At 32.4% G+C, this 24358-nt stretch overlaps 1 protein-coding gene across 2 annotated transcripts in view; it reads left to right on the top strand.

Annotated features, from left to right (window-relative positions):
* Nucleotides 1-24117, top strand: part of Rpn6 (regulatory particle non-ATPase 6) — a 60054-nt gene extending 35937 nt beyond the window's left edge. For both annotated transcript variants that reach the window (XM_085824034.1, XM_085824035.1), the window contains 8 exons: nt 1096-1153; nt 1285-1396; nt 1508-1735; nt 3672-3795; nt 3903-4028; nt 9655-9690; nt 19576-19627; nt 19730-24117. In XM_085824034.1, coding sequence (XP_085680160.1) covers nt 1096-1153; nt 1285-1396; nt 1508-1735; nt 3672-3795; nt 3903-4028; nt 9655-9690; nt 19576-19627; nt 19730-19872 — 879 coding nt within the window. In that variant the 3' untranslated portion in view covers nt 19873-24117. The remainder of the gene's footprint in view (nt 1-1095; nt 1154-1284; nt 1397-1507; nt 1736-3671; nt 3796-3902; nt 4029-9654; nt 9691-19575; nt 19628-19729) is intronic.
* The last annotated feature ends 241 nt before the right edge of the window (nt 24118-24358 follow it).

The following is a 24358-nucleotide window of genomic DNA, read 5'->3' as shown; positions in this document are numbered from 1 at the left end:
CAAGGTTGCTCTCTCTCCTTCCATTCTTCCCACCTTTTTTTTCCTTAACTGTATTAATCATGTTTAGCCATATGATGTAGGAGTAATAAATAAGTTAAAAAAAAAAAATGTTATAGAAAAAAAATATTTTTTTTTGTTTTCAATTATGTTTTCAGAATTTTCCCACGGAGAAGAAACTTTTAAGACAGTTGTATTGCTGCAAGCCGGGAATTTTTTTTAACATAATGAGGCATATAATGAGAAAAAAGTCAATATTAATAAATGGAATTTATCAGAATACAACATTAACTTCTGGGTGTATGTCAATTGCAACTTAAACTGAGTTGCAGTTCAATTCCAATAACAAATAATTTAATTGAAGGGGGGAGGGAAATTATGAAGACAAAAGCGATTCTGACAAAGATAAACATGATGTCCCTTTGATAAAAGAAGTCATGGCTGCACAGGTGTATTTGTTCACTTTAAGAGAGGTTTTCAAATTATCCATTAGCTAAATAACATAAAAAAATTTTATTGGTCTTTTAAATCACAAACATAAAAGGAAAAAAGTTCATGAAATTTTTTCCATTCCTTATAAGCATAATCTTTAATACATGGTGAGAGTAAAATTATTACAAGTAAAATATGAGATTTTGCGGTTTTGCAGCTGAGGATGGTGATTTGGTAAAACCATTGAAACTAGTCCTGTGAAAATTTTGAAAATATAACGCTGATTTTTGTTGTTTGACTTCTGAATTAGTAAAATATGAGAGTAAAGTAAATATAAAGTAAAGAGTATAAAATACAGTAATATGCAATTTTAAAAGCTATAAAAATGTAAGAAAAACAAGAAACTAATTTTAAAATTAAACGTTTAAAATTAAAGATAACATTTTAAAAATATGCTTGTGCCATTATATAGTAGAAATATATTCAGCATGTTTCAATTATAAATCTTTTGATTCTTCGAAAGTCATGTAAGCAGTGTTTTACTGTGTTTAAGAATGCTTGCATATGGTGTATTATTTCCAGTCCAAACTAATTTAATTTCTCCTCGATCTATTTATTCTAAAAAAATTGTATTGTGTTTATAACATCAGTAAATCTTTTTTATAGGCTAGGCTGGTAGCATTGTATTATGATACACAAAAATATGCTGAGGCACTAAGTCTTGGTAAGTTTGCTGTTCTAGATTCTTGCATGATTTCATGTTGCCATTATGAATTTTTTCAACATATTAGTGAGATTAATTGCTTTTAACAAAATATTCTTATAATCTATCACTTTTCAAATTAAATTTATCAGGTAGCTCATTGCTAAAGGAATTGAAAAAGATGGACGATAAAAATCTTTTAGTCGAAGTTCAGCTTTTGGAAAGCAAAGTGTATCATGCATTGAGTAACTTACCCAGAGCCAGGTAGTATCATAATAATAAATATGAAAAATTAAAAAGATATGAGCTGCCACAGAATAACTTAGCAGTACATAAAAATCTATTTATTGTCTTAAAAACTACTTTTTTCTGTAGGGCTGCTTTGACATCTGCTCGAACAACTGCCAATGCAATATACTGCCCTCCTAAATTACAAGCTGCCTTAGATTTACAATCTGGTATTCTTCATGCTGCAGATGAGCGGGATTTCAAGACTGCTTTTTCTTACTTTTATGAAGCTTTTGAAGGATATGATTCCATAGACAACCCAAAGGCCATTGTTGCTTTAAAATATATGTTACTGTCAAAGATAATGTTAAATTTGTGAGTATTTTTTGTAGTTTAAAATGGTATGTAATTTCGTAAGCACTTTTATTCAAGCTTCATTATTTATATGTAAAATAATGAAGCAGTTATGCATAAAATTATGAAATACCTAAAAAATAAGAGTGGGGTCTGGTAAGTTATATGGCAATAAACATTGCAGAATATAAACCCTGAAAAGACTACCCATAGTTTCAGATGACTTGAATCTTTTATGGAAGTTGTTGTCTTAGAGAGCTGAGATTCAACACCAGTGTTTATTTTCTTCTCAGAAATATTGATCAGTTTGAGTGCTGGTAGCTATCAGAGATTTTCCTGTGAATTTCAGTGGTTTCTGAAATATATTTGCTTCAGTTTTTAGTTAACAGGGCTACTGAAAACCATTACTGGTTACACTATTAACAGCATGTTAATATTTCATAATTATTATAAAAATAAAAGAAAAAAAATAGTTTATCCCAAATTCTTTACACTCTTAAACTAGTTACATGAGGCTAACAGAAAAGTGAGATGAATGCATGAATACTTTTCTTACAAAAATAAACATTAGTTTCATTTAGAGAAGCACCAATAAAAGCTAGTAGTTCTTGTTTTTGTATTATAAACTTATTTTCGAATTTTCTTTTAAACAGTTTATTTCAAATTAGGAGTAAATGTTAAGTTTATCTGGCAACCAGTACTTTTAAAATGGAATATTTCATTATTTATTACATAATACTGTAAATGAGATTATTCAATATATACCGTATATACCCGCGTATAAGTCGAGATATTTTGGACAAAAAGAAGACTTCAAAGTGGGGGGTCGACTTATACGCGGGGCCATAAAAAATTTTAAAAATCGGAAGTTCAAAAATTTCTTTATATAATGCAGTTGTTTTTTTCCCACACTCAAATTGGATGACTTATCAAATAAGTCACTTACTTGAAGTAATTTCAGGACTTAAATTATGTGACGAACTAATCACAGAGTTTCATACTTTAACTAGAGTAAGTTTCGATTAAACCAAAGAATTTTCGGCCCCCGAACAACCGATCAATATCGAGCAATAAAAACGTTTCGCCAATGCGCCAAGAAAAGAGAAATATAGATCGTTTTTACGTACATATAAGTCTTTATAATAGTTATTATTCATTCATGAAATACTTTTGTTAACAGGCGTACACGTCAAAATTTTAAAAAATAGCCCACACAATAAGCCTTTCAAAGTAAATGTTAGAAAATATTGGGCAGAGTGGATTAGTTCCGGTCGACCAACATTTACAAAGGAAGGCAACATTAAAAAGCCCGATATTACATTAATTGCTCAGTGGGTTAAAGATGCTTGGAACGAAATACCCTCTGAAATGATTGTAAAATCATTTAAAAAATGTTGTATTAGCAACGAACTAGACGGCACGGAAGATGCTGCTGTTTTTGAAAGTGAAAATGACGACGAAGGCTCTAGTAGTGATTGTAACAATACAGAGTTCGAGACTGAAAATATGTATGATGACGAGCCAATGACGACAGAAGAGTTCTATGAAATGTTTGGCGAATCTGACCATGAATCGGACATTGAAGGATTTTGATTTTGTTTATTTACCAAGGTATTTTTTATCGTATATTTACTTTTTTTTCTCAGATGATTTTGAATAAATGTAGTACTTAAAAAATTTTCGAAGTTTCTCCATCGATTTTGGAAGGGGGGGTCAACTTCCGCGAGTTTCTTATTTTCTACGAATTTTTTATGTCAAAGTGGGGGGGGGGTCGACTTAAACGCGGGTATACATGGTAATTTATTAACATCACAAAGAACACGACATATATTTTTCATGAAGTACTGCACAAAGTTTTTCTTACACAAGGCGTAAATTTTATTTTTAAATGTTTTGCAGAATTTTTTAATGTCTTCTATTTGTAGTTAATTAAGAATAATTTGTTTTCTTGTCATAGACCGGAGGAAGTCCATTCTATTATAATGGGCAAATTAGTTCTAAAATATGCTGGTCCTGAAATTGATGCTATGAAAGCTATTGCACAAGCAAGTCACAAAAGATCTATGGCAGACTTTCAAGCAGTAAGCAAGCTGTCCATATTCAATTATTCATGAATGTAAAACATTTTTTAGTTTTCTTCTTCATACACAAATACTTTTTTTAATTACATCTATTTTTCCCTTCCCAGGCTCTTGTAAAATATCAAAAGGAATTAGTTGATGATCCAATTATTAAAGCACATTTAAACACTTTGTATGATACTATGTTAGAGCAAAACTTGTGCAGAATTATTGAACCTTTTTCAAGAGTGCAGGTAATTTTTTCTTTCCCTTGCATATTTTTTAATGCTGCTAAAAAGAATGTTGTTATGTAAATATTTATATTTTCATTAGAACTGTCAATGATTAAGTACACGTTAAAAAAAATCATGAATATCGGTCATATAAATATTTGTTTTTGTTATAAAATTTAATGATCCTTATAAAATGCTTCTCTTTAAAAATTTTCATGAAATGAACAGTATCTGTGAGGCATGAGGATAACTAATCTAAGGTTTTTTGCCAACTTAAAATGTTGATAATCAGAAAAAAAATACCTTCAGTTTGTTTTTGTTGGTTTACTTTTCTGTAAGGTTTTGCTCAGATGAAGTGTTTTCAATCATAAACCATTGTGACTGAAGGCATAAAAGTCATTAAAACTGTTCACACCCATTTAACAGGGTTTAGACTGTAGCAGTCAGGGAAGTTACACCTGACTCAACAAAATAATTGATGGAATGTTAGTTCATGTTTACTTTGCTGTGGTTGGTTGGTTGTCGTACCGAGTCGGCAGGAAGGCACATTAACAAAACCATTAAACCTTTCTTTATGACATAGCAAGCTTCACTACAACTAGCAACAAAGCTTGGCTGTTATGTTTGAAAAACCATGTGAACAAAGCCTGAAAGACTCTTATGCTTTCCTTTTGAATTTTTACAGCAGTGACTGATGCCTTCTACCCATGTTTATATTAGTATTTTCTCATTACAGGGGGGGATGCTTGCAGACTTATCCCAAATTAATTGTATTTCAAAGATTTGTTATTGTCACTTCTTAATTCTCTTCAAGTGTATAAGTCTCATAAATAACCATATGTGGCATAAGAATGGTGTGGTGTATTTAATTAGGGCAAAGTACAGTAGGGCTATCTGCCTAAGGGGAGGGATGCCTTCGTGGAGGACTTTCTAAGGAAAACTGGCTCGTATACACGTTACACGTGGGGAAAACCACAAAAACACCCATGCAGCCAGCCCGTTCGCGGGATTCGAACCTTGGACCGAACTATCAATGTTCAGCGACTTTACCGCTCGGCCACTGGTGGGCCGGCATAAGAATGTTCCTGACATTTGTAAAGGCTTTAGACAACTTAGGTTGTTTCAATTGATATTCAGAGGGAATAGCAATTTAAAAATAATTCTTTATAAAACTGTAGCTTGTAACATAGTGCTGATAGGAAATTAAATATTTATTTTTTAACCTAATTTTAGTTCTGTATTAGAATTTTTGGTCCATGTGTTGGTCCACTTTACCTCATAAATGCTTGTTATTTTGCTAATAACTGAAATTTGGAAATAGTTTTGAGGCATTGAAGAAATGATATTTAATGCGTATTGTGAATCAGTTTCTGAACAATATTTGAGTATTATTTATCTTATCAGAAATTAGCTTCCATTTCTGTTCTTGATGTTTCATCAGTCACAAAGGCAAGGTTATTTGCAGTGTACCTGTTAAGGCAATGATGGTGAACCTTTTGAACTCAACATGTCAAAATTCAGGAAAGCCCTAGCTCTGGTACCGTGTCACACATGGAATCATTCTTCTGCCAAGTATGCACTGAAACTCAACTGAAGTAAGTGAAGCACACGTAGACAGACTATGACGAGGCTGTTGCAAGAGACAAATGTTTTTCTATTATGCAACTTTTTGTCTCTGTTGACAGTTCTGAAAATGCATGATGCATGTCACACAAAATGGGTTCACAATCACTGTGTTAGAGATTTTAATTATCTATATTTATTAACATTTAGAATAGTAATTATGTTTATTAAATTCATAAATGATAATTGCTAATCAAGTAAAAAGATAGTTATACAACATTTATGTAATTAATATGTCCAACTGCGCTAAGATAGCTTCCTCCGCAAAGTGGGTTTAAGGTTGCCAGAAAATGGCAGGAAAAGGAAAAGTTGCCAGATTTGGCACTAACTCGCCTAATTTGCAAGCTTGGTGATGTACCATAGACAGAGCGAAAAGAACATTCTAGAAGAAATGTTTATTGGCTTACCCCTGAATGTTCTCGAAGGCAAAACTCTGCCTGTACATGGAGTAGCAGTCTAGTATCGAGTGTATATTGTCAGTGCATTGTGAGTGTGTCGCCGAATATATCGGGAGTTTTATCATGAAGAGTATCTTGAATGTGTTGAGTTGTGAGTGTGATCGACTGAGACAGGAGCTGCAGTTTAGTGCTTTGCTATAAAGCTGTCTTTACCATATAGCCTGAAGTGTGTGTTGCTGGTTGTTTCAGCTTGTTTAATGTAGTCTTTTCAACAACTGTTAACGTGTTTTTAGAACTGTCCTGAATAATACTGGCTAATAAATTGTATTTCGATTCTTCATCAAGTGTTGTCATCAGTCACTTCACATCCACGAACCTGTAGAAATGCACCAATATGCTTAGAAATTACCGCATATTCTGGCTGTAATGCACACTTTTAATACAAAATATAAAATCGAAATTTACGTGTTGTGTTATACATCGAATATAAAAATTATAGATTTAAAAAATAATGCTAAAAGATGAGCATACAAAATTTATATTTCTACATGCATCTAAATGCTGTTTGTGTAAAAGAAATGACATTCCTTATGAACTTAATGCGTCAGCAGCTGAGTGGTAAAGTAGCTAAACACTGGTATTTCAGTAAGAGTTTCAAATCCCAGTCCAATTCATTTTCCGTTCCATTCCATCAGGCTGCTGGACGGTCATTTTCGTGGTTTTCACCATGTGTAATTTGTATACGAGCCAGTTCCCCTTAAAAATTACTCCACAAAGACCTCGATCCCCTTAGGCGTATAGCCCCTGTGTGCTTTGCCATAGTTGACTAAATCAAACCAAATCCTTATGAACCTAATTTCCTTATTTAATAACATGAAAAGTTTGTCATATTCATCTTCCATTATATCTTATGGCACATCATTAAATTCTCTTTCTTCTTCACCATAACTGTTTTCACAGCGTTAGGTCTGTGGACAGGGACAAGGTACCAGCTGGTGTTAGAGAAATTGCTACCACTGCTGGTCGGGACTTGTCTTTGACTGTTTTTATGCAAACTTGTTGCAGAGTTTTTTCATGATAGAGGAGTGTATTACCCTCCTGCGAACCGGCGTGTTAGTTCGCTCGTCCCTAGGGCCCCTCTCGTCATCTCAAGCCAAGGTTGACCTTTCACAGCGCGTCTGTGACCAGCTCAGCCCATGTGCCATTGGTGGGCATCCAGGCCATGTAATAATAAAAACTGAAACACAAACATTTTGAATCTGCGTCCCTCACAGAACAGCCTCTCGATGCCCATAAAGGCTCACCTCTTGGCGCTGATGCCATGTTGATGTAGTGAGTTTTAAATCATTACTGAAAGCGTGATATAATATTTTGTGCATATGAAATAAAAGAGGTGAGCCATCTAGACAGTAGCTTTCAGTGTATTTTTAAGGTGTGCACTATAAATGTTGGATTCGAGTTGCTTGCTGCTCAAACGTTCAATGAACGTATAAAAGCTACTCGGTTGATTCTGCCAGTAGTCATATGCTTGTCACAAAGATGAAGCTATGCAAGTACACACCGTATTAAAGCATAACTGCAAATGGCTCATTAAATTATAGTTCCTTGGATTGTACCTTATTACTTGGCTAACTTTACCAATTCTAGAGCTAATACATGCAGCAGAGCTCCGACCCTCTTGGGATGAATGCTTTTATTAGACCAAAATCAATTGGACCTCGTCTATTTTAATCCATAAATAAATAATCATCTTCCATTCCATCTGAATTGTTAGATACACTATATTTTTAGCGACTTTAGGATTATATTAATTTAATTTTCTTCCATGCTAGTATTATCCATTCATACACATTTTTAGACTGGCACCCATCTGGCCTCCTTTTCCTTCCTTGTTCCTTCCTTACCATCAACCAAGCAATTATTCTGAAGGTTGTTATCCATTTTGAATAACAACCTTCAGAATAATGGCTTTAAATGACCACAGAAAGAGAAAATATCTAACTACTAAAATTCCACAAATTCATTCAAGTTGGAAATGCATTTTCAACTAAACTAAACTCAGTAGTGAAAACAGCCCTAATGGGCCAAGGCCTGCAGTGCCCTGAAATCTGCTTTCTTGGCCTTGGGCCTCGGGGTGTATAAGCATATGCCTTGAAGAAGTGGTCAGCTTGTCGCAGGACCCCCAGTGTTTAGTCCCCAGGCGAATTTGGTACTCATTTTATCGACCCAAGGGATGAAAGGCTGAGTTGACCTTGCCCAGCCGGGTTCCTAACCTCGGACCTGTGGTGCTGCCGTGCGATGTGCTAGCCGCAGCACCACTGGGCCTCTTTCATTTAAATAAGGGCCCCTTTTTCTCAAACCATAGAATAACATTCTTGTGCACACCTGCATTCACTGCAATGCACCCTGTTTGTAAACTTATTTACTCATACGTATGTTTATTTTTACTCAAGCATTTACCCCACACATATATTGTTCCCCTTATCGCTCTGCCAGTTCAGTATACCGTTGCTCGAAAGCGTGGAAAAAATCTTCAAAAGATAAGAGCATTACTTAAAAAATGTGGTTTGGAATTATGGAAATGTATAACTCAATAGTGGTAGGTTTCTCAGTACAAAAATTGGACTTCCTGCACTTATGCTCTTGTGAAAATAGAATGAAATAGCTATGATATATTAAAAGATACTGATAATTATTAATTAATTTATGGATTTTTGTACTGGTAGATAGGTAATTATGCTTTGCAGCTAGCCTTTAGTTTTGAAAAAAAATTTAACTCTCTTTTCTTCTGGTTGTTTTATTTCTCTAAACAAAATAGTATTTTTTCTTTAAATCTTTACTATGCATTTTTAGTGCCATATTAGCACATTTCTTTTCCCACTTTTATAGTTCAATATTAGATGAAATGGGATAATTGAGAACAGCAACAAGGAAACATTCTTCAGTTTCATAAAAAAAATTTCAGAAACCGATTGTGGGAGATGAGCACAGTCTACATTATTATTATTTTCCTTTTGTGAATAAACTTTCATTCTTTTCTACAGTTTTTTTTTTGGGGGGGGCGTCATCTATTGAATTTTAACATTAGGATGAGATAACTGGAAATTTAGCATATTATTTTGTCAAGTTTTGGTATTTATGAACATTTTCTATGTTTTTTCTTGTTAAGTTTATAAAGCACATTAATAAATATTATAAATTTAAATTAGTGTATATAAGTTTTCGAAAAGGAGGGAGGGAAATAATCATCTAGCTGTGACGAAAGGGATGCATAGGGTGACAAAGATTGAGAACCGCTGATCTAGATAGTTTTTAAAATAGCGTTGGTTTATGTAAAATTGAGATAAAAAAAAAATTGTTGTTCTGTATCGTGGAGCATAAGAATATGATATAACTTTTCCTTTCAAGAGAAATATTGCTCATGTTTTTATATATAATGCAAAAATTGTGTTGGCTATTCAAATATATATGCTATCATGCTATATATATAATAATAAATATATATGCTATAATCATGATGACTATTTTACTTTGAATCATTTATTATCATATGTGTTAATCAAAAAAATGTTTTTATGATAATGAAGTTAAGACTTGTGCTAATATCTGGAATTTTGTTTTTAAAGGTTGAACATGTAGCAAAGATTATAAATTTACCATTGGTAAGTATTAAAGTAGTTTTTGAAAATACAACATATTCTTTGTTTCTGCTTGCGGTTTTTGTTATATCTTTAATAAAATTATTTTACACTAAATAACATCTTAAATTTTTAACTGCTAAATGATTCTGATGTATAATTTACTTATGCTTTATTTTACAATGATTCTAACATAAATAATAGCAATTAAATATCAGTATAATGTAAAATCATTCTAAGTCAATATTGTAATACACAAACTAGTGTAATTTGAAGGAATATTCCCTTGTTGTATTTTACCTGTGTTACCTATTGCAGTTTCCTTAAACATGTGCTTTATTTCTTTTCATCATCTGAATATATGAATGAATGGATTAAAGTTTGTTAAACTGTTGTTAATTATTAGTGATTGTAAATAAATTTTTATAATATACGAGGGGTGATCCAAAAAAATGTTTACAAGGCAAATGAAAAAGTATTTATTAACAATAGAAACAAGATACAAATGGGAATCAAGAGACACATCTGGCCTTCACTTTTCCACATAGTCACCAAAAATGTTTAGGCATTTGTCAGAACGTTCGACCAACTTGTTTATCCCATCTTGGTAGTAATCAGGGTCCTGCTCATTGAGCCATTTCTCGGCAGCTTTTTCCACTTCATCGTGGCTCTTTTGGATGTGGGGGTGAAGTGATGAAACCATGTTTCATCACCGGTAACGATGTGATCAATGAAGTGTTGGCCATCTGAATGGTATCGCTGAAGAAATGTGAGGCTGCACATCATTCGAGTGGCCTTATGCTCCGCGGACAACGCACGTGGAACCCAGCGGGCACAAACTTTGGAATATCGCAACTCATCGGTTACGATACGCTAAACGTTAACATAACTCAGGTCCAACTCTGAGGCAATCTTATGCACAGTTACTCATCAATCCCTTTGGATGATTTCTTCAACACGTGCCGTGTTGATATCCGTCCTTGAAGAACTTGGACAGCCGCTCGCTTCCATATTGCGGTTTTCCACATGCTCCCTTGCCCGCTTGATAAGAACAACACCATTTCGCTACCTGTTGTCTACTCATTGCTTTGTTCCCATATAATACCTCAACGATTTGTCTGTGAATTTCGGATTCGGCCACATTCTTGGCCCATAAGAATCGAATTACGGCTCGCACCTCTATGTGAGACCACTTTTCTAGACATCGTGCCATTACTGTCACTCTTAAGTGTCTGTGTACTGACGCTACTTACTTGTAGAACCGCTGTAGGACAACTAGCGCTATCTGTCAATCACCCTGGGTGGAAATATTCGCTCCACAATTATTACGTTTCAAATGCTTCTGCTTTTAAACTTTTTTTGGGATCAACCTACGTATATTTAATAGCATAGTGTTATTTCACTTTAATCTTTATAGTGGTTATTCCATGAATGAATCTTGCTAAATATGATTCAAATTATCTTTCAGTGATTATTCAAATGTACACATTCTAGATTTTTTTAAATCATGCTTGATATGTTTCCAAGAAGCCACAGCAATCTCTGATGACCAGATGAGGTCATATAATGTATAAATTATTTAAGAGATTATCAAACTTGAGTTTCTTAGGATCTCAGCATTTGTAAATATATCTTGGCAATTAATGTAGGATGCAATCTACCACTTTTAGTTAATTATTCATTTTGTAGGTGGAGCCAGTAAAGGCTATTTTTGAAAATGAGTACAAATAATTAAGAATACGTAAATGAAACTGATTTCATTAATTAATTTTATTGCTTTTACGTATTTTAATCCACTAAATTTTAACTCCATCAAATTTTACAAAACAAGAGAAGCAGTAGCCTTGATAGGGCTGTTTTTAATATATTTCTTTCAGCCATATACATTACATATGTCATTCAGAAATATACATTACATTCATTAATGAATCTCCACTATGCTTCTGCAAGATAACGTGGAAACATTGCAGTATGGTTCTCCACATGTTGTGTATAATCTTTAGAACAAATTGTCAAAGAATAGAAATTTCAAAAAAATTCATAATAGATTCATAAAATTAATTAACTTCTAGAAAAATAAATAATTGAAACAACAGCCAGTTTTAGTGTCACCATCTAAAAAATAGCTAACTCACTGAAAGCAGTTGAACCAGAGACTACATCCTTACCTATATCTTTTCTTTATAATAATGCAAAGTTTGTATGCACAAATTTTAAAGAAGTGTTCCCTTTGTGGAAACAAACTGTAATCCCCCACCTGTAATTCCTTACCTACTTACTTTTATCTTGCATTGCAACTACTGTTTGCTATAGCTTAGGGTCTACAGTTGGTCAAATATTTTTGCAAATGTTGCTAGCAGAGCTGGCTTTCTGCTGACGGAAAATACACTCATGTCCATAAATTAAGGATAATGCAAAATCAGGCAAAGGAAGAGTTAGCAGCAAAACAAATTTGACTTATTTGTAAAGCTTATATATTAAACAAAAGGTAAAGAGCAAAAAAAGATGCTATATGTTTGATATTATTAAAAAAATTAGCGATTTTTTTCTCCCTCGAGCAAATTACAAAAAAAAAAAAAAAAAAAAAAAAAAAAAAAAACTATTTACAAAAACCAATATTACATGGTTGGTATGATTGTTAATACATTGTATGTCTCCCAGACGATGCAATACAGTCCGTACAACACCTAGGCATGCTGAGTATCAAATTATCGATCTGATCTTGGGGGATATTACACCACTCAAAAAGCAATGCTCTGCGAAGTTCCGGTAGACATGTAGGAGGAGGTTGACGGGCTGCAACTCGTCAGCCAAGCATGTCCCACACGTGCTCTACTGGATTCAAGTGCGGTGAGAATGCTACCCAGTCCATACGGGTGATATCCTCCTATTGAAGACATTCGCTTACGATGTTTGCGCGGTGAGGACGGGCGTTGTTATCCATAAACGCAAATTGTGCACCCATGGCGCCCCGAAACAAATGTACATGTTGTTCCAGAATGACGTCCCGATAGATTTGGCTTGTCTTGGTTCCAATTTGAACATGCAGGTCAGTTCTGGAACCCAGAATAATTCCACCCCAAACGAGCACTCTTGCACCACCATAACGGTGTTGTTCAATGATGTTTTCTTGGTGGTAACGGGTACCTGGAGCTCTCCATATAAAAGTACGGCGAGAATCAGACTGCAAGCTAAACCTGGACTAGTCGGAAAACATCACACAAGCCCACTGTTGCAGTGTCCACAATGTATGCTCTATACTCCAGGCTAACCGCAGGCGACATTGAGTTGCAGTAAGTGGAACGCATCTGACAGGTCTATGAGCATATAGACCAATCTGTCCTAAGCGTCTGTACATGGTCTGCCTTGAAATTGTTGTACCAGTGGCTGAAGAGAGCTGATGAGACAGGTCTGAGGCTGTGCTCCGCCTGTTTCTTTTGGCAGTAACTGCCAAATACCGGTCCTCATTCGGCGTTGTAACTCTGTGGTGACTTGTGCTGTAACATCTACTCACATTACCATCATCTTGGAATCGTTGTCAAAGCCTGGAGATGACACTCTGAGCAATTCCAAGTTCGTCTGATACTTCCAGTTGGGTATGCCCACATTCCAGACGGCCGATAATTCTACCACGTAAAAAATCATCCAAATGCGTCCTTTGTGTCATAACTATTCGGTTATTGCACTGAAATGCTTATAAAGCACCTGCGAACGATTTTATTTCTTTGCCTGTATTCCTTATATATCACTCTCTTACACTCTTGTCATTGTGACGTACCATCAGTGTCATCTGGTTACTTCCTAAAATTTGCATATGGTTCTTGAAGATGTGTGTAGTGATTTTACAGGTGATATATTTATTTTAGAGTTCGATTTCAGCGTGACTCCGAATTATCCTTAATTTATGGACATGAGTGTAGTTGGGGCTAGCCACTGGCACAAACTGATTGTAGGCAGTTTAAACATAAAAAAATGGCAACTCACAGAAACTAATAAATACATTTAAAATAGTGTATTAATAATATTTATTATTTTAAGAAAATTATTAAATATTTTAATAAATGAAAATATTCAGTTTATATTCATCTGATCATATCTTTACTAAAATATAACTTTTAAAATTAACCTTTAAATATTAGAAATAAAATGAATTACAGATTAACTTTCAATAACTTATTCTGCTAAGTACACGAATCAGATAAGCTGTATTATTTATTCAGTGAATTTGCAGCTGACCATCAGTCATAGTTTGCCTGTGTACTTCAGATGCAATTTCTTGTTTATTGAGTCATTTTGCCAGGAAAGAAATGTGAATATAATTATTTGATATCTTTGAATGTTCTGTAGTCTAGTAATAATGATTATGGTAGGCTTGTTGAACAAATTTTAAAATTTATGTGCTGGGAGAAGTTAATAAAAAGGTTATAATAGAATATGTTAATTGCAAGAAAATTTAGACCCTACCAAATGAAAGAGCTTCTGTTGAACATCAGTGTTGTTATCAGTAGTAGGAATAAGCACAAGTAGACCTGTCTTCCAACAAGGAAGTAGGGAAATACATAATTATTAATAAGATAATTCAGCGCAGCTTGCAGAGAAACAACAGATAAAAGGGAAAGAACTTGAAGAACACAGACCTTCAATAGTATGTGATTCTTAATCCTTAAAACAGCTCTAGAGAGCAAAGAGACATTTGTTATGGCATTTCATTTATGTTTTTAATATTTCATTTTGTATCACTGAATAAATATAAATTTACTAAGACTGTCTATAAATTGACATACACTCTGCTAATAAATTTTGGCTGGAAACCTGCCTGATAAGTTGCCTCATAAGAATTGAAGTTAGGATTGAAAAGGAAGCTGCTGGTAAAATATTTACATTGATGCAGTATAGCTGACTAATATTTATAATTGTCAGCCATGGTCTCGTTACTTGCAAATGCTGTTCATACTGATACCGAATGTATTTAAATTTCATAATTGCAAAATTTGGAAAAGATTGCAATAGCCAAGGCAATAATAACAAAATGCATGCAAATAACCAAGGCAGCAAATACAGAAGCAAAAAAAGGGGGATACATGTATGAAATGAAAGTTCTTGTAGATAGTAAGCATAAAAAGAAAATAGAAGCTTTATGCTGACAAAACCTTTGGCACTTATAACTTACAGGTGTGCTGATCATTAGCTTAATCTCCTTAAGCAAAAATTATATTATCTGTTATAAAGCATATGGTATCTGTTCAGAAATATTTTGGAAATACTCAGACAAGCTACTTTGCTTAAAGAATATCCAAATGTTGTGAAACCACAAATAAGTAGTTTTGCAACATAGAGTAGTTTGATAAGGTTAAAGATGGTATAAATGGTCAATATGATAAATAATATGTGCTTTTAAGAATGTAAAACACTTACTGCTGTCATTGAAACCTTTTTACTACTGTACTGGATACACTCTTGATACCTTACCAGTGTCAGATGGCTTAGACCTCAAAATACTGTGAATTCAATCCTTGGTGAATGGGCTGGCTGTATGATTTGTTTTCTCCTTGTGTAACATGAATGCAAGTAAGTTTTCAGTAAAAAAGGAAAGGCATCTCTACAGCCCTTTTGTGCCATGCCATATTCCAGTAACCTAACCTAAAGATGGTTATTCTTTTGCAGATGCCTATGAAATGTGGTTGCCACTAATAGCTGATGATAATTTTTAGAAACAACATAAAGTATGCTGGGCTTAAAAAAGAATATTCTTCAGTTTTCATATATTCACAATGAACTGAGAAATACTTCTGAGTTTTAAAACTGCAACCAAATTGGTCTTCTACTTTAGGCATGTTTATGGAAAAAGTGAAGCTAAAATAATAATATGTTAATTTTTGAATAACTAATATAGCTGAGCTTTTTTTTAACAAATTTCTCACTAATATTAAATACTTCTATCAGTTTGCAATTATTTTATGAATTTTTGTCATTTTTGTTCTGGTTTTAACCATGTTGCCAAAAACTTTCTAGCTTTGGTTGCACTTTATGCATATCTCTCAACAACATCCATAATTCCACAAAGTTGGATGGTAGTGGATTCTGAGCATGAAAGTTAATTCCACTAGGCTCAGCAGATGCTGATTACATTCAAATTATATTGCAAGTAGCATTGCTACTTGTATATTATGTTGCAAGTAGCAATTCAAATTATATTTAAAGTAGCATAGCACTGCAGCTGTAGACTGTTACTGAAAGCATTCAGTGCCAGCTAGATGGAAAATTGATGTAAAGGATTGTATTTGGCAAACCATATGCACCTGTAGTCCAAGGAGTGCTAGTCGATAAGATCCTACATAATCCAAATCCTGTCCCAGATCCACATATATGTAATGTATGAATCAAACAGATAATATTGCAGCTCATTGTACCAGACAATGTTTTCCCAGTTTGCAGATGTTCAGTAATGATGTGATCATTGTTCAGGCATATTTTCTGTTCAACTGACTGCTGTCATTAGTGGATTCATATAGATGTTAGCTCTTAGAACTGATGAATATAAGGACCACCACTTTAACCCTCTGGCTGCTCATCCCGCGATTTCCACGGGCAACTCAAATGTAGTAAAATCTGCTCATCCCGCGATTTCCGCGGGCATGTGTTTTTCTTTATTGAAGAGTGCATCCCGTTTTTTTCCCGTTTAACCATTCAAATAAATTATATACAGTATTTGACGTATAGTTTACGTTTTGGCCAACATATATCGTTAGTTGTCCACTAAATTGCAGGATTTGAAGGTACATGGTATTACAGCTCAAACTTCACTTTTTGCCGCAATTTTCTTACAGAAATGGCTGCTAGAAAACGTTCAGCGATTATCTTAATTATTTAATAAAATTGTTGAATATTAATTCGATTTATTGATTAGATTTATAATTAAATTGATTATTAATTAGATTTATTGAATCTGGCACGAAGACTGTGAAGTTGGGCTTTGCCTTGAACCCTGTTTTGAACTCTATTGTACTAAACTGCATTTCTAAGGTATTTTTTCCTCAGTGCTTCATATTTTCTTAAAATCTATACATTTTACTTTTTTATATTATGTAATAAATAGAAATTAGCTGTAATTCGATTGAAATTTATTATTTTTTTTTTTTTTTTTTTTTCTGCTGATAGTATCTGAAATTGGTTTTTCTGGCAACTTAGTTTCTCATGATAAAAATCTACATAAAAGTGTTTTCTAGAAAGAAAAAGTGCATTTTTCAGCTTTCCAATATATATAGATTTAAAATATGAAAAAAAAAATACACATTTTTTTAAGCGATTTCGGTCCACAAATTGAGCAGTCAGAGAGTTAATTGAGAAAGTTAAAAAGAAAATTGTATTTGTCTTAGTGTATTACTGTGATAGATTAATTTTCACTGACACAAATATGCTCACTAGTAGAAGAGAGATTTTAACCAAGTTCATATGGACTTTGACTCATTTCTCTAAGTCATCATGATCACTGATTTACATTATCTCTAAGAAATGTTTTGTACTAATTTCATAAAAAACATGTCTAAAAAAATAGTAATCATACTATTTTCTTATGAAGTATAAGATATTTTCATAAAAAACATCAAATTTTAGAATGCTTTGATTTAAATTACTAGAACAATAAGTTTTTTTTTTTTTTTTTAAAGGGGCTTTGTCCCGAAGGACTGTTTGTTTTCGTTTTGCAATTTTGCTTTGAATCACTCCAAATGCCCGTTTCACTTTTCAAACTATTGCTACCAAATACTATTGCCCTGTATTATATTTGAAGAAATTAAATAATGAAGAATCTGCATAAATGTATGTATGTTTCTTGCACTGTGATAAAACAACGGTACGTAGAGCCATTAAATTTTGAATGACATAATCCTACTGTGAATATGGGCATCTGAAAGATCAAATTTGAAATTTTGAATTTGTTTTATTATCGGTTTCATATTTTGTAAAACTGTAACGAATTTTTGTTTAACAAACTCAATGATTTAAAAGCGAGCAATGGCAACACTACGGGAGGGGAAAAAAACCTTTTTATCTCCAAAGCGCGGAACTGTGTATGGGAAATTCTAAAGATATGTTCATTTTAAAATTATTTTGCGACATTGCTGTTGAACTGAATTTTATGGTTTAAATGCAAAGAGCATGATAATAAATAAAGGTAACACACAAAACGTTAAAAAAACACCTCTTTGGACGTAATTTAAAATCTGAAACCTTTCAGATTTTGTTAACCTTTTTTTTTTTTTTTTTTCTTTTTTAATGTTTCTCTTTGACTCAAAAATTACTTTTTTTCAAACTCAATGATTTAAAAGCGAGCAATGGCAACACTACGGGAGGGGAAAAAAACCTTTTTATATCCAGAGCGCGGAACTGTGTATGGGAAATTCTAAAGATATGTTCATTTTAAAATTATTTTGCAACATTGCTGTTGAACTGAATTTTATGGTTTAAGTGCAAAGAGCATGATAATAAATAAAGGTAACACATAAAACGTTAAAAAAACACCTGTTTGGACGTAATTTAAAATCCGAAACCTTTCAGATTTTTTTTTTTTTCCTTTTTCTTTTTTTTCTTTTTTTCTTTTTTAATGTTTCTCTTTGACTCAAAAATTACTTTTTTCCACACTCGGAAGTGAACAATTAAGCATGCATGACAATTGTATTGAACTGATGGACTAGGGTTATATTTTAACTTATTTTATTACATACCAAGCAAATATTTTTCCTCTGTCTGCATAAATTCATGTCAGTTTTTACTAACATACAAAAATTTTTACTGCATTTAGTAAATCTTAAAGTTTGAATTGAATGTTTTACTGCCAATTTGGTAGGTTCTGACTATATTCTACTAAAAAAAAAAAAAAAAAACGTTCATGACTGACTTAATGAAAAATAATTTATATAGTGCTGTACTTTTTAATAAATTTTCAAATCATTTGCTTATCTTGATTATCTTTGCTGAAATTTTGTTTCTAGTCTAATGCAAAAATATTACTAATTTTCTCTTTTCTAATGCATTCTGTATGTGACAAATATTCGATATAACAAATTTTACTTGCTTACGCTTTGTATTACATCAATGGACTAGGGTTCATGTTTTATTGCATTTCATGCAAATATTTTTTTAAAAAAGTTGTGTTCTTTTACAATATTTTACACTTTACTATTACAAACACCTATTTATTATTTTTTTAATAAAATCTTAAAGGTTGAACTGATATGTAGAAGATTCTAGCAGTATTCTGCTCAAAAGAAAACATTTGTAACTTTGTAACTTAAACTTATAAATGCATGTATGTTATATTTTTGTGTTAATTTTCAAACTGTGATTTATCTGTGACATTTGATTTTGTGGTCATCAAATTTTGTGATTCATGTAACCTTTAGAACTATAAGAATTTGGAGGGGGGATCCCATGTCACCCTTAGAAATCTTAAATCTGTCTTAAAATAATACTGAATACATGTACTACAGCAGCTCATTCAAGACAAAGTGAAAATTTGATTTATTCGTACATTCTAGCAGACTGGTTTCAGTAAATTTCTGTTTTCATTTGTCATTTTAGTGTAATAAAACTGTGTATTCGGTATTTATCTGATTTTAAACTTTGTGTTTATTAATAACATAAATTACATAAAGCTGTTAAAATCTTGGTTAATTTAAGTAAATTATGTTGTGATATTTATAGTTTTAAAAAAATGACACAGAATTTTATTATTTTAGGACAAAGTAGAGAAAAAATTATATTAATTACTGTAACAAAACTGTGTATTTAGTATTTATCTGATTTCATAATAACATAAATTGCATAAAGGTATTAAAATCTTCTTTAAGTAAATCATGCTGTGATGTTTATATTAAAAAATGATTTTAGGAAAAAATTTTATTATTTTAGGACAAAGTAGAGAAAAAATTATCTCAAATGATATTAGACAAAAAATTTAATGGTAAGTGATTTTGTTACTATTTACTGTTATTATTTTATTATGATTATCATATATAAATAAAAGACAAGCAATGATTATTTAAAAATGTGAATTTTATCATAGGAATTCTAGACCAGGGAGAAGGTGTTTTAATTATATTTGAAGATGTACAAGTGAATAAAACATATGAAGCTGCATTAGAGACCATCCAAAGTTTAGGAAAAGTTGTGGATTCCTTGTACCAGAAAGCAACTAAGTTGTCTTAATGAACATTTTTAAATTCTTTAAATCCTTATCATTTATCTGTAGTAGGGGTCTTCAACCTTTCACGCCCGAGGGCCACATCAATAACTTCACAAAGATCCGCGGGCCACATGTCTGTCAAAAAAATAGTGTAGTCAAAAAATTTATTTAATAAAAAGGGAGGTTTGTTTTGACAAGACTACAATTGATTCTAGGCGAAGAGATAGTATTACAAATTTGTAAACACACATACACATATACACACACACTGGTTCCAAAAAGTCAAATGGAAATCGAATTAAAATGTTTTGCAACTTTTTTTTACTGTGAAAAAAAAAAAGCATAAAGATGATTGTACAGAACCATGTTACAAAATGCATTTACAATAAAAAAAGGGGGGGATTTTACATTACTGACGGGAGATGGTAGTTACTTTAGTTTTAATGTGAAATTTGACATTGTTTTTGCTTGATTAAAGCTTCAATATCCGGTTTAATCTGTGTTATTGCAATTCATAAAGTTTCCTTTAAATGTCTGTCTGTCAGCCGTGTTCTTGTTTTTTATTTTAGAATTTTCATTTTACTAATAAGCTGTTCACATATGTAGGTACTACCAAAGATAGAAGGCATGAAGATTGCATGTTTACGAATTCCTGGATACTTGTCTTCGGTCACGTACTTCGAATAAAAATAAATTAATGTTGGATTTTCAAGAAACTTGCTTTTTACTGCAGTCGCACTATAAATCTATAAATTGTAATTGAAGTTCAGGTGGAACATTTCGAACATCTACTAAAAATGTCGAGGAAAACATTCTGATAAAAATTTCATTTTCACGAATATTAGAAAATCTGCTTTTGAATTCCTCTTTCAAATTTGAAATGCATTGTACATAATTATTTGAATTGCATGTTGTAGAGTTCTTCACACACTCCATCAATTTTCGAAAGTGAGTGGAATTCTTATTTAGCAACTGACTTTCCCACAGGATTAATTTTGTCTCAAAAGCTTTCGCAAAGTAATCAAGATTTTGAACAAGTAGATCTTTTCCCAGTAAGTGGTAGTTCAAATCATTGAGCTGACCTGTAATATCGGCAAGAAATGCAAAGTCTCTGTACCATTTCTTATCACTGAACTCGTGAATAGATTTCCCTTTAGATTCCATGAATTGTTGAACTTTGCTCTTCAAAGAAAACAGGCACTGAAGCATCTTCCCTGGGCTCAACCGACATACTTCCACGTAATACACAACATCACCATATTCAGCTTCCAAATCACTCAAGAACTGTTGAAATTGCCTGTGATTAAGTCCTTTAGACCGAATAAAATTAACCACTTTTACAGCAACATTCGTCACATGTGCAAAGTTTGGAAGACTTCTTGCTCAAATTTTCTTGGTGGATGATGCAGTGGAAAGTCATCATAGTATTATTTCAACTTGCCTTCACATCAGATTTGAGTAATGTTGTTACTCCCATTTTCTCTCCAGTTATAGATTTAGCACCATCCGTGGTTGTAGCAGATATGTTACTGAAGTCAACATTACATTTATCCGAAGTTTGTCAGACTCGAATACAAATCTGTTCCTCAGGTTGTACCTTTGTGTGCAATGACATAGTCTAATTCCTCTACAATTGTATATCAACGCCACGAATAAAAATGGCTTCTTGTGCAGTATTTGTTGATTCATCCATCGCTACAGAATAAAACTCAAATTTTTTGCATTTGGATTTTAATTTACTGAATATATTTGTTGGAATATCCTCTATGTGCCTGACTACTGTCACACCAGACAAGTTAATATTCAATACTAGCAGTTTTGCTGCCAGCCTTCGTCTGGCTTTTAAATGTACCGAAAAAAATGGCTGAAGGGAACACCAAACGTTAAATTTAAAAACTGCATAGCATAGTTGCCAAACCCATATTTCTAAAAGAATGAAACTATTAAAAATGATGCGATTTCATCAAAAATCTATCAACAACAATAAGAAAGGGAAATTGTTGCCTGTGATATCTTTGTTCTGAAGTGTTGAGTCATTTAATTCACAGTAGTTGTCTTTTGATTATTTATTGAAAACAATAACAACATGATTGAAACAAATATGAAATATCATATGCGGTACAGTGCCGGATCTACACATCTTACCATATCATCGTTCCTGTGTGTTCTAACTATATTTTCCCCCCGGTGCGGGAAAAGCGACATCAGTTTATCCTGTTAGGGATTTTTAGTTGGAACATTGCCAAAATCACATTTGTAAAGATGCGAGATGTGAGAAGTGTACTCGGAAGCTTCATTTAAAAAATTGTTTTAAAATACAAAATATAATTTTTCCAAAATTCTTTTTGTATAAGCAGTCGCAAGGATGAAAGTTTAACGTGTCCAAAAATCAAAGAAAAATAAACTGTACATTTTTAAACATAAACGTTTTTAGAAAAAATCCCATTGAAAAGGTGTTAAGCTCACTTTGTTAAATAAATTCGTATTTAATCGATTTATTGAAACACGAAATTTATTTTAAGTTCGTAAAATAGCTAAGTGCCTATGTTTCATGACGATGTGAAAATGGAGTGCGTACAGTAAAATCTCGCTTTCCTATAGCCCATTATGTCTGAAAATGATGCAATTTCGTCACAAAACATAAAATAAAAAAAATTCGAATTCGAATTTCGAAAAAATCGCTTCGAGGTGCACTGGCTCTTGTCTAGATGCACCTATGTACCAAATTTCGTAGCCGTGTTTCTATTAGCTTACGCGCAGCACAAACAAAAGACACACACACATACAGACTCTTTGTTTTATTATATGTAGAGATGACTTGAGCCTGTGATGGACAGAGCACATCAACTGCACTCTGAAGACATTCTTTTGCAAATTTTTCTGCCATGATATAACTAACACAAACACTATTTTCAGATTCTTTATTCACTGTAATGAAGAAAGACTGTTGAAAATTTAGTTTTGATTTTAATTCATTCACCTTATCACTTTGAAAATGACCTTCCAATGCAGAATATTTCTCACAGTGCTTAGTATCATAATGTCTCTTAATGTTGTATTCCTTCATCACGGCTACACTGTTGTTGCAAATAAGGCAAACTGCCTAAAATTTGTCAATTTCAAAAAAATTTTTATACATATATATATGTATATCAGACATGTTAATAAAATGTTTTAAATATCAAGAATAAGAGAAAAAAGTTTCTTTTACGACAAAAAGATTACAAAGCAATTTTTCTTGAAATCAAAATTTCTTAAAATTCTTCAGTTTTTCTTCAAATTCAAATGTGGGGCCACTAAAATGCCTTCATTGGACCACGGGTTGAAGACCCCTAATCTATAGCATATTCATCATCAAGAGAAATGAAATTACATGACAGTGGAAACTGAGAGTATATTAAGTACTTACTGCCTAAGTGCATGTAATTAAATTTTTGTTTACCATTTTTAAATTTCCTTAAATTATTTGTCAACTTTTGCATGGATATGTGTATGCTGATGGATTATTTTGTTATTCTAAAATTTGTCTTTAAACACTTCAGTATCTTTCAATCTAGTAAACTTGTATCCTTAATAATTAGATTTTTATTTCTTTAAAAGTTTATTGTTAATAATTTATCGTTATTTCTTTTAATAGTTTAGTAGTTTGTACTTTAGAATTACTTCAGTTAACTTCATATTTTCTGTACTAGTTTCTCAGACTAATGACAGCTGCAGAATATATTTTATTATTCATATTTTGTACTGTACATAAAAAAGATTCTTAAAATATGTGTATATATATATATATATATGTACAGTTGAAAAGTTTTTCTAACAGAGTTTTAGATATATATGTATATTGATTTACATATAAATGAACATTGAATATTCTTGTTTTCATGTGCTCAATTTAATAAAATCGTTTGTAATTTAAATAATAATTTAAAGTAGACCTTTTATCTTAAAGGCCATTGGGTAAAGAGATGAACTGTAATTAGCAAATATATTTAAAAATTGTAACCATTTTTGTTTTTTATTTGAAAAAAATGACTTACTTCTCAGCCTGTACTTCTTCCACTTTGTGATGTAATATGATGATATAGGACAAACTAATATGTATATTTGATATGACAGATGCTATAGGACAAACTAATATGTATATTTGACTTTTCATTATTATCTTAAAAACTCAAATATAGCATTACTTCGTACAATAGCAACTTTTAATATTATGTACAAGTACTATATGAAAAATATTTGAAAAAGTAGATATGAATAAATTCAAGCAGCCATATAGAAATAAATACAAGTTGTGGCTATTAATTTCCAAGACTGCTCTAATAACACCAAAACAGATGATGTCAAAACCTAACCTTTTAATATGTTTCAAATTAATCCCCATCTGCCATAATACACCTCTGTGCTCGGCTGTATATGTTGTGGAAACAACTTTCAGTCATACTCTCTTGACTTGGTCCTGCAGACTTCTTTCTGTTTCCCAAACTCAAAACTAGGATCAAAGGAACC

The sequence above is a fragment of the Stegodyphus dumicola genome, chromosome 9, assembly GCF_044657685.1.
Source record: "Stegodyphus dumicola isolate Sdum_Otavi_A_Nest chromosome 9, ASM4465768v1".
Taxonomy (NCBI): domain Eukaryota; kingdom Metazoa; phylum Arthropoda; class Arachnida; order Araneae; family Eresidae; genus Stegodyphus; species Stegodyphus dumicola.
This window is presented reverse-complemented; position numbering and strand designations above follow the sequence as displayed.